Raw genomic sequence first — 11,278 nt, 5'->3', positions numbered from 1 at the left:
TGATGATGATGATGATGATGTGTGTGTGTGTGTGTGTGTGTGTGTGCTTTTGTTGGAGAGAGTGACAGACAGACAGAGACAATTTCTACAGCTCTGTCATCAGAGCACCACTCAGATATATGTGACTGCATGCAATCATACACATGTATGCAGGTACTCGCCTGCTGGGGAATGCATTCAAGATCATATACCATAGGTATATGTGCGTGCACATATGAATGCACATGTGTCTGATATGTATGCTATGTGTATGGAAATAACAGTAAGTTTGAGAAAGTTGGAATGAAGATGGACTGAAAATGAAATCCAAAGCTTTTTTTATATATCATTTTATAAAGATGTTGCACGCTGTTCTGATGAATATAAAAATAGCAAGATATTTTCATGCACAAATCAGAGAAGGAAACAGACTGGTTGAATATATATGTATATATTTCCAAACGCACTATATCTATTGTTCTACATGCATCCAAATTTCTATGGCTCTAACATCACAGCACCACTTAGATATAAAATCACTTCTGAATGTAGACAATTTAAAACAATTACAAAAGATTTAAAAAAAAAAAAAAAAAAAATCACAACTACACAGATATCTGACATATTACATCACATCTGATGTGTCTTTCACAAACATTGGAAACTTTTGAAGTTGAGAAAAAACTGCATCTGAGCATATGACAGTTTGTCATACATTCAATTTCAATGTAACTACTGACAGTATGTAACTGATACACCCAGCATCAATAGTCACTATTCACCAAATGGCAGAAAACTCAAGCTTGCCACTGCAGTGTCTGAAGAGGGTTTTTTTTTCAAAAAAGAAGAAAAGGAGAAAAAAGCCTCTTGCAAGCTCGTTCACTTGGTCCGAGTTACATAAAAAATGTAATTCAATCACGTTACATGGGATGTGCTGGATCTGTTGCTCAGCCATTTGTTCTGTATCAAATCCACCTGCAAGGTACAATCTGAACATTCAACTCTAAAGTCAGAAATGAACAAAAATGCTTAACTCTAGAAAGTCAAGAACTGATGCCTACAGAAACAAATGGTGTATGTGTTGAAAATCAGAGTGTGATGAATTCTGAAGCACTGACACAAATTAAAGCTGCATTTAAAATACTGTCACTAAAGCAAAAGAAAAAAAAGCCAAATGTAAAGAAGCACACACACACACACACACACACACACACACACACACATTTGGAGAGAGACATGCACACACAGATGCAGAGAAAGAGGGAGAGAGAGAGAGAGATTTTCAAAGATTTCGTTTTTTTATTCTTATAAAAACTTTGACACAAAGGGCGATAATACTTGCAAGACTAGCAATACATAAAGCAGTAAAATTTGAAGGATGGGTAATACTTTCATGCCAAGCAGTTAACCGGGTTATTTTTAACTGAAGTTTTCTTTCCTCTATAACTCTCTTGTCTACTGAAGATGATAATAAATGATGCTGAAACATTAACTTCTTTTCCAACCACCATCCTTTTTTCAACAAAATAGCTGGAAGGATAATGAAACGTGGAAGACAATGTTAAAGAAGAAACAGAGGACTCATATATATATATATATATATATATATATATATATATATATATATATATATATATTATTTAAAATATTAATAAAAGGGGTTAAAAAATCCAATACACAGGAAAACCATCAATCTATCATAAAAATGAACAGCATGCTAAATTCAATTGAAGCAACAGAAACAGCAACACATACAAAAAGTTCTGCCTAAGATTGGACAGGCAAGGCAGGAAACAGTGGAGGCTTTACTTCGGTACCTTATCAAACTCTGAGAAAGATGGCACACACACACGCACTCACACACACACACACACACACACTCAGACTCCTACCCAGAAAGCTCTCCTGCGATAATGTCACAAGACCCTATTTTCTCTAGTCAGAATCCCTCTGTTTCAAAAATGTTAAAACCATGAAAAAACTCTCTCAATGCATTTTCTCTTTTCCATGCACTAGCAGACTCTTTCAGAGAGCTGCTCATTGTGCCTCTGAGTATTAACTCACTGAGCCATGCGCCCGAGCATTGCTCTTGCTTCAAATTTCTTCTCATTAAAACGGGTTTCACATTCTTACATAATTATGCATAAACCTTCAGGGAAGGGAGCTAACTTCTACAGCATATCTGGATGTGTCCAGACACATTTTGGAGGAAAAACCGTATAACTGGAATGAACTCCTTTTTATGCTTCGTCAAGTCTCCACACTCAGCTCTTTCAAGTCTGGCTTTAAAACCCACCTCTTCCCAAAATAGCCTCCCTTCCCTTCCTCTTCCTTGTCTTCAGTTTCTCCAGTTTTAGAGTTATGCATGCGTGTGAATGACTGGTGCAAAAGCACTTTGATTTGTCTCTGCACAAGATTCAGTGCAATATAAATACCATTATTATTATTATCATTATAATTTCTGTGGGTTTTTCCCCCGCATCAGTATGGCATGGAAGCCTGCTGAGTTTGTAAACTCCCCAAGGTTGAATGAGTTACTCTGTAATGCCCTTTCACACATTATTTTGCAAACATGGTGTTGATTTTGTTATTGTTGCTTGTTTGTTTGTTGTTGTATTATATACGCAACAACAGAAACTGGGAGAAACACAGTAACACTTAGTGTGAGGGGATGACACAGAACTCATCCCCAAAAGCCGGCACTGAGCCCGATTCATGGCTTGGACAGTTTGCTATCCACACCAGTCAGTTTTGGATCACAAGGTTTGCTCTGTGTGGAGAGTTTGTGCTGTCCCCTGTATGCAGCTGAATCCGGTGTCAAACTGTCAAACTATTTACGTCAGCCTTTGAACCAAGGCTGCACAATCTGCCACTGTTCTGATTCAGGTCTGTTGTGCTCTTTGGGTATGACAGATCAAGTGTCCCTACCTTGTCACATTAGCATTAGCAAAATATGAACTCTATGATTGGATTTCCAGAAAGAAAAATGATGAAACTGGTCTTGCTATTCTTTGAGTGCTTTTGAATGTGTAAAGTATTAGGCTGTGGAAGGACCAGGAGTATCAATAGTTCCATTAAAATAATACCCAAGAAACAAAAACAAAAAATTCATAAACAGGCACAATCCTTGGACCAAACTTGATAATTATGACAATACCAGTTCATGCTTGAGCAGTCGGTCAGCCAAACAATGCTTGCTATTTTTTTCTCCTTTTTTCTTTAACATCACTTTTTTAGATCTCTTTTTTTTTTTCATTTCTCTTCTATTTTCCATTCTGTCATTCACCTAGTGCTGATGATAATATCAATCAATAAATACGTCCTTATTTTTTATTGTTGTCTTTTCAATGTCTTGACACCCCCTCTGTCTTTGCCCATCCCTGTGAGTCTACTTATAATTCTAACTAATAAAACTGGAAAGCAAACAAATCGAGAAAGGTCCAAACGCTTCTTTTTAATCACAGAAGAAAACTAGTTTTCATGCACTTGTTATGATAAAATCACGTTTGGATCAGCAGCAGCAGCATCAGAAATCAAGCATGTACAGAGAGTACGCTGCAATGTTTGATTTCTGATATAATGCTCTGCAAGCACACTGACCACCCAAAAGTCAGAACAAACTCAAACTCTGAAATTCAACTGGTGGTAAAATCCTTAACTGGCTAGAGCCATTTTGGAGCGTAAGTGTCCATGTCCAAAACAGATGAGATAACAAAAATAAACTAAACCGTTGTGCTGACACGTCTGCGTGCATCTGAAACAGGGTAAGAGAGTTATGGTACCATGCTGTAGCACACATCATCATTCCGTCACTATCAGCTTATATTCAAAAAGAGTGACTGAACATTCAGTTAAAGACAAGAACAAAAGCTGCCAATCGCCACACTTGCTGAATATCTTAAGACAAACCTGAGAAAAAAAAGACAAGAAATACAAACCAAGAACCTGTAAATAAACTGATTAGAATGATGTTTTCAATTTTTAGTTCTATAAGTTCATGTAATCAATCAAATGAATAAGCAAATAAATAAGTATTCAAGACAACTATGCAATGCCTGAAAAATGTTTATGGGCAGTCATTAAGATTTTTTATATACAACTGACAGTCATATTTAATGCACACCCACAACATGTTATCATTGTATATTTTGCAGATTACATTCAAGCCATTCAAAAGAAAAAACAACAACATCAAATGTACATCTACTGGCGACAGGTGCATAACTACATAACTACACAATGTGCCAATTCAAACACACATGTACCAGTATGTATATCCAATACATATTCAGCAACAACAGCAACAAAAAAAAGCACTCTCAGCTTAAGGCAAGGTATTATGCAAAATATCATCAAGAAGATTACATAATTTCTATAAGCTGGTGGGAAAAATATACAAACAATATCCTAAGTTTCATGCAACACTTGATAAATATCATTTCAAACATGTTAACACATACTTTGACCATGGAATCCAAAGAACATTGGTACAAATTTACACAGTCCAGATGTAAAGAAAGCAGAAAGTTAGCCTACAAACTTTTATCAAAAAGAAATTATTGAAAGTCTGTAATAAAAAAAAATAAAATAAAATTAAAAAAAAAAACAGAAGAAGAAGAAAGGGACAGAATGAGAGAGAGACAGATACAGACTGACAGAGACTGAGAGAGGCAGAAACAGAGAGACAGCCAATCTGCCAGAGAGATGAGGGATACAGAAAAAAGCAACAACAAACAAACAAACAAAAAAACACTTAGCAGAATTCACAGTATCAGACACTTTGTGTATCACAGCTGTGCTGCTCAATGTAAACTTTACAGTCAAGCAAAAGGCACAGATTCATTTGAGGAAGAATAAAAGAGGAATATCACTACTCACTTCACATAGAAATGGGCATGCTTTTCATTCAAATAAAAAGCAGTCTCCTTGCATTGCCCAATACCTCCCACCAAAAAAAAAAAAAAAAAAAGGGAGGGGGGTGGGGGTGGGGGGGAGTGGATTTAACTGGTTACCAAAAAAAAAATCTTCTAATTGAAATAACTGTTACAAAATGCAGAAGGATGTCATGACCCATGACCTATGACAGGACAGAAAACCACTAATGTATGAGGGTTTGGGGGGTGGAGGCGCGGAGGAAGGGGGGGGGGTAATCTCATTTTTCTCGTTCGTCAGATGACTATGGGGGGGAATAAGACCATACACACACACATGGCCACACATGCCCCTATGCATGTGCACTACTCATCTATCTATATACACAACTCATTTTAAAAATACATTTTCTCTGGTTTCACCAGATTGTTAAGACTTGTGTTGGTCACATGATTATTTAATTAAATTTTTTAATATGTGTGTGTGTGTGTGCGTGTGCACATGCATGCACTTGCGTGCGTGTGTGTATACATGTGCTTGTGTGTGTGTGCGCGCGTGCGTGTGCATTTTTACCCCTTTGATCACCATGTCTTTGAATCATGTAATTAACAGATAACAACAAAGGCAAACAATGATAATACTAACATCCACCAATTTCCAACTGCAACAGTAAAATAGAAACAATCCTGATTGTATCAGATCTCAAATTCCTATGTGGTACAATCAAAGAAAAACATCATATTGAATCTTATTTGTAACATGATCATACAAAGAGTATACAACAGGGCCACTTGTAGTTGTAATAACACTTCACACAACCTGATGATTTCACAAGTAAGTGATAAAGAAAATATCTTCAACACACTCTCCTGTCGCTGTGAACAGTTTCTTTTGTAAATATTTCTAAAAAAAAAAATTTTTTAAATTAAAAAAAGCCATCTCTGAAAGAGAGGCAAATAAGGAGATAGAAAGAAACCTGTTTATAAAAGGATGCATTGTGTCATATATCTGGCTTGGGGTCCCTACAACTTGCCCACTCTGTGCATGATTATATCCAGACCAGGGTTCCCTCACAAAACATCACAATGCTTTATCAATCAAAAGAAATGCAAAAAGGCATGATGGCAGATATGTCTAGATGTGCTCCAGAGAATGTTAGTGTGTGTGTGTACAAGCACAGGAGTACTTATTTATGTCAGTTTCGGTGTTTGTATCAATGTGTGTGTTCCCTCCCACCACCCCCACACCACATACATTCTTCTTTTCTTTTTTTTTTCAATAAAGCTTTTTTTTCTGTCAGTTAATTTCCTTGTACTAAAAGACAGTGAGTTCATACTGGTTGGTACCTGTCATGAGTGGGTGTGTTCATGCATGTATTTGTGCATGCACACACACACACACACACACACACACACACACACACACTAATATCACTTACAGTGAAAAGACGTTAAACTAAAGAACAAACGAACACACACACACACATATATGCATAGTTCTACCTCAAAACATGCATTAGCTTGCACTGAAGTGTATTCTCAGGTGGAAAGCTGCCTCCACTCTCAATGGATCTGTGTGTATGTTTCTGTAGAATGTGTGTGTGTGTGTGTGTGTGTGTCTGTGTCTGTGTTGGTTCCTATGGAATGTGTGTAGTAGTGCAGAGCAGTGTTTATGTACTCATTCCTGTGACACATGTTGATGGATCATCTGACTGTGTGTAGGCATATGTGTTCCTGAAGGAACGTGTGTTGCAGTGTTGCAGTGCTGTGGTCTTCATGTTGTCATTTCTCAGACACTCTCACTTCAACTCCTGCTGACTCTGCTCAGTCACGAAGGCGTTTTTACCTGGCGGGCCGGCAAAACGACGCATCTGCATCTGTTGACAAATTCAGTGAAGACATTGAGATCAGCTCATGCACTGTCACTACTGTCGGAACGCACAAACTGGGTTGGACACACAAAACAGAGAGACAGACAGACAGACAGACAGATAGAGACAGGCAGACAGACATAGACAGAGACAGAGTAAAAGACAGAGACAAGCAGAAAAAGAGACAGAGGGAGAGAGACAGAGAGAGAGAGAGAGGGTGAGAGACACATAGAGAGGGAGAGAGACAGAGAGAGGGTGAGAGACAGAGGGAGAGAGACACACAGAGAGAGAGGGAGAGAGACAGAGAGAGAGAGAGGGAGAGAGATACAGAGAGGGAGAGAGACAGAGAGAGGGTGAGAGACAGAGGGAGAGAGACACACAGAGAGAGAGGGAGAGAGACAGAGAGAGAGAGAGAGAGGGAGAGAGATACAGAGAGGGAGAGAGACAGAGGGAGAAAGACAGAGAGGGAGAGACACACATAGAGGGAGAGAGACAGGGAGAGAGAGGGAGAGAGACACATAAAGAGGGAGAGAGACAGAGAGGCAGAGGGAGAGAGACACACAGAGAGGGAGAGAGACATAGAGAGAGGGAGAGACACAGAGAGGGAGAGAGACAGAGAGGGAGAGAGACAGAGAGGGAGAGAGACAGAGAGAGAGGGAGAGAGACACACAGAGAGGGAGAGACACAGAGAGGGAGAGAGACAGAGAGAGAGGGAGAGAGACACACAGAGAGGGAGAGACACAGAGAGGGAGAGAGACAGAGGGAAGAGACAGAGAGGGAGAGAGACACAGAGAGGGAGAGAGACAGAGAGGGAGAGAGACACAGAGAGGGAGAGAGACACAGAGAGGGAGAGAGACAGAGGGAGAGAGAAACATAGAGAGGGAGAGAGACAGAGAGGGAGAGAAACAGAGAGACAGAGGGAGAGAGACAGAGGAAGAGAGACACAAAGAGAGGGAGACAGAGGGTGAGAGAGGGTGAGAGACACATAGAGAGACAGAGAGAGGGAGAGAGAGGGTGAAAGACACATAGAGAGACAGAGAGAGGGTGAGAGACACATAGAGAGACACAGAGAGAGAGAGTGAGAGACACACAGAGAGACAGAGAGACAGAGGGAGAGAGAGGGTGAGAGACAGAGAGACAGAGGGAGAGAGAGGGTGAGAGACACACAGAGAGACAGAGAGGCAGAGGGAGAGAGAGGGTGAGAGACACATAGAGACAGAGGGTGAGAGCGGGTGAGAGACACATAGAGAGACAGAGGGAGAGAGAGGGTGAGAGACACATAGAGAGACAGAGAGACAGAGGGAGAGAGAGGGTAAGAGACACACAGAGAGACAGAGAGACAGAGGGAGAGAGAGGGTGAGAGACACATAGAGACAGAGGGAGAGAGAGGGTGAGAGACACATAGAGACAGAGGGAGAGAGAGGGTGAGAGACACATAGAGAGACAGAGAGACAGAGGGAGAGAGAGGGTGAGAGACACACAGAGAGACAGAGAGACAGAGGGAGAGAGAGGGTGAGAGACACATAGAGACAGAGGGAGAGAGAGGGTGAGAGACACACAGAGACAGAGGGAGAGAGAGGGTGAGAGACACATAGAGAGACTGAGAGACAGAGGGAGAGAGAGGGTGAGAGACACATAGAGAGACAGAGAGAGAGAGGGTGAGAGACACAGAGAGAGAGAGACAGAGGGAGAGAGAGGGTGAGAGACACAGAGAGACGGAGGGAGAGAGAGGGTGAGAGACACATAGAGAGACACAGAGAGAAAGGGTGAGAGACACACAGAGAGACAGAGGGAGAGAGAGGGAGAGAGAGGGTGAGAGACACATAGAGAGACAGAGACGGAGGGAGAGAGAGGGTGAGAGACACATAGAGACAGAGGGAGAGAGAGGGTGAGAGACACATAGAGAGACAGAGGGAGAGAGAGGGTGAGAGACACATAGAGAGACAGAGAGACAGAGGGAGAGAGAGGGTGAGAGACACATAGAGAGACAGAGGGAGAAAGAGGGTGAGAGACACATAGAGACAGAGGGAGAGAGAGGGTGAGAGACAAATAGAGAGACAGAGAGAGAGAGGGAGAAAGAGGGTGAGATGCACATAGAGAGACAGAGACAGAGAGACACAGGGAGAGAGAGGGTGAGAGACACATAGAGACAGAGAGAGAGAGAGAGGGTGAGAGACACATAGAGACAGAGACAGAGAGAGGGTGAGAGACACACAGAGACAGAGAGAGAGAGAGAGGGTGAGAGACACATAGAGAGACAGACAGAGGGAGAGAGAGAGGGTGAGAGACACATAGAGACAGAGAGAGAGAGAGAGGGTGAGAGACACATAGAGAGACAGAGAGACAGAGGGAGAGAGAGGGTGAGAGACACACAGAGAGACAGAGAGACAGAGGGAGAGAGAGGGTGAGAGACACACAGAGAGACAGAGGGAGAGAGAGGGTGAGAGACACACAGAGACAGAGAGACAGAGGGAGAGAGAGGGTGAGAGACACATAGAGAGACAGAGGGAGAGAGGGGGAGAGAGACACATAGAGAGACAGAGGGAGAGAGAGGGTGAGAGACACATAGAGAGACAGAGAGGCAGAGGAGAGAGGGTGAGAGACACATAGAGAGACAGAGAGGCAGAGGGAGAGAGAGGGTGAGAGACACATAGAGAGACAGAGGGAGAGAGAGGGTGAGAGACACATAGAGAGACAGAGGGAGAGAGAGGGTGAGAGACACATAGAGAGACAGAGGGAGAGAGAGGGTGAGAGACACATAGAGAGACAGAGGGAGAGAGAGGGTGAGAGACACTTAGAGAGACAGAGAGGCAGAGGGAGAGAGAGGGTGAGAGACACATAGAGAGACAGAGGGAGAGAGAGGGTGAGAGACACATAGAGAGACAGAGAGACAGAGGGAGAGAGCATGAGAGACACACAGAGAGACAGAGGGAGAGAGGGGGAGAGAGACACATAGAGAGACAGAGAGGGAGAGGGAGAGAGACACACAGAGAGACAGAGGGAGAGAGAGGGTGAGAGACACATACAGAGACAGAGGGAGAGAGAGGGTGAGAGACACATACAGAGACAGAGAGACAGAGGGAGAGAGAGGGTGAGAGACACATACAGAGACAGAGGGAGAGAGAGGGTGAGAGACAGAGGGAGAGAGAGGGTGAGAGACGCACATAAAATCAAACAGACATACAAACAAAACAGACAGACAGGTGCAAAGAGAGAGACGAGATGTTGGGGTGTCAAGTGAAGGAGAGAGGAGAGAGAGAGAGAGAGGGAGGGTGAGAGAGAGAGAGAGGGTGAGAGAGGGATGTAGAGAGAGGGAGGGAGAGAGAGAGGAGAGAGGGAGGGTGAGAGAGAGAGAGGGTGAGAGAGAGAGGGAGTGAGAGAGAGAGAGAGAGGGAGGGAGAGAGAGAGAGAGGGAGGATGAGAGAGAGAGGGAGGGTCAGAGAGAGAGAGAGAGGGAGGGAGAGAGAGAGAGAGGGAGGGTGAGAGAGAGAGAGAGAGGAGGGAGAGAGAGAGAGGAGGGTGAGAGAGAGGGGGGGTGAGAGAGAGAGGAGAGAGAGAGGGAGGGGGAGAGAGAGAGACAGAGGGAGGGGGGGAGAGAGAGAGAGGGAGGGGGGGAGAGAGAGAGAGAGGGAGGGTGAGAGAGAGAGAGAGAGAGGGAGGGAGAGAGACGGAGGGTGAGAGAGAGGGAGGGACAGAGAGGGAGGGTGAGAGAGAGGGAGGGAGGGTGAGAGAGAGGGAGGGAGGGAGAGAGAGAGAGAGAGGGAGGGTGAGAGAGAGGGAGGGAGGGAGAGAGAGAGAGAGAGAGGGAGGGTGAGAGAGAGAGAGAGAGAGAGAGAGGGAGGGTGAGAGAGAGACGGAGGGTGAGAGAGAGGGAGGGAGAGACGGAGGGTGAGAGAGAGGGAGGGAGAGAGAGGGAGGGTGAGAGAGAGAGAGGGAGGGGGAGAGAGAGTGAGGGAGGGAGAGAGAGAGGAGAGAGAGAATGTGTGTGTGTGTGTGTGTGTGTGTGTGTGTGTGTGTGTGTGTGTGTGTGTATGTGTTCCTGCCTTTGTGTGTGTGTGTGTGTGCCTGTGTCTATGTGATCAGGGTTTGTTCATGTGGATGTGCAAAATTTAGAGGTGTTCTTTGTAAATTTACAAAGCTGTTGTGTGACTGATTTGCTCACATAAGACATCAACAGTTGGGCAAAGAAGAAGAAAATGTATCAACCATAGCAAACATACAGAGATGGCTGCAAAAAAAAAAAAAAGAAAAAAAAAAAAAAAAGAAAGAAAGAGAGAGAGAGAGAGAGAGAAACAACAACAAAAAAACAAAAAACAGAGAGAATGTTCTCCAAATCTCTAGAACTGCAAACAATAAAACAAACACTACTCCAACTCACACAAGAAAGAAAGAAACGAAAAGAGTAGATAGCAATTAAACTACTTAAAAAAACAAAACAAAAAAAAACCCCAAACAAAGTAACTCCAACACACACTTAAAAAAAAGAAGAAAAAAGAGAAAAGAAAAGAGCACACAGGAATATACCATAAAGGGCATTGAATGTGTGTTTCTTTTTGT

General features: G+C 43.0%; 1 protein-coding gene across 1 annotated transcript in view; it reads right to left on the bottom strand.

Moving 5' to 3' along the window:
- Positions 1–566: 566 nt before the first annotated feature.
- The window catches only part of LOC143289252 (F-box only protein 36-like), a 17,642-nt gene continuing 6,930 nt past the window's right edge, over positions 567–11,278 (bottom strand). Inside the window, exon 5 of the mRNA XM_076598234.1 lies at positions 567–6,727. Within this exon, the coding sequence (XP_076454349.1) occupies positions 6,650–6,727 (78 nt within the window). The 3' untranslated portion in view covers positions 567–6,649. The remainder of the gene's footprint in view (positions 6,728–11,278) is intronic.

This window comes from Babylonia areolata, chromosome 13 (genome assembly GCF_041734735.1).
Source record: "Babylonia areolata isolate BAREFJ2019XMU chromosome 13, ASM4173473v1, whole genome shotgun sequence".
NCBI classification, from domain to species: Eukaryota; Metazoa; Mollusca; class Gastropoda; order Neogastropoda; family Buccinidae; genus Babylonia; species Babylonia areolata.
This window is presented reverse-complemented; position numbering and strand designations above follow the sequence as displayed.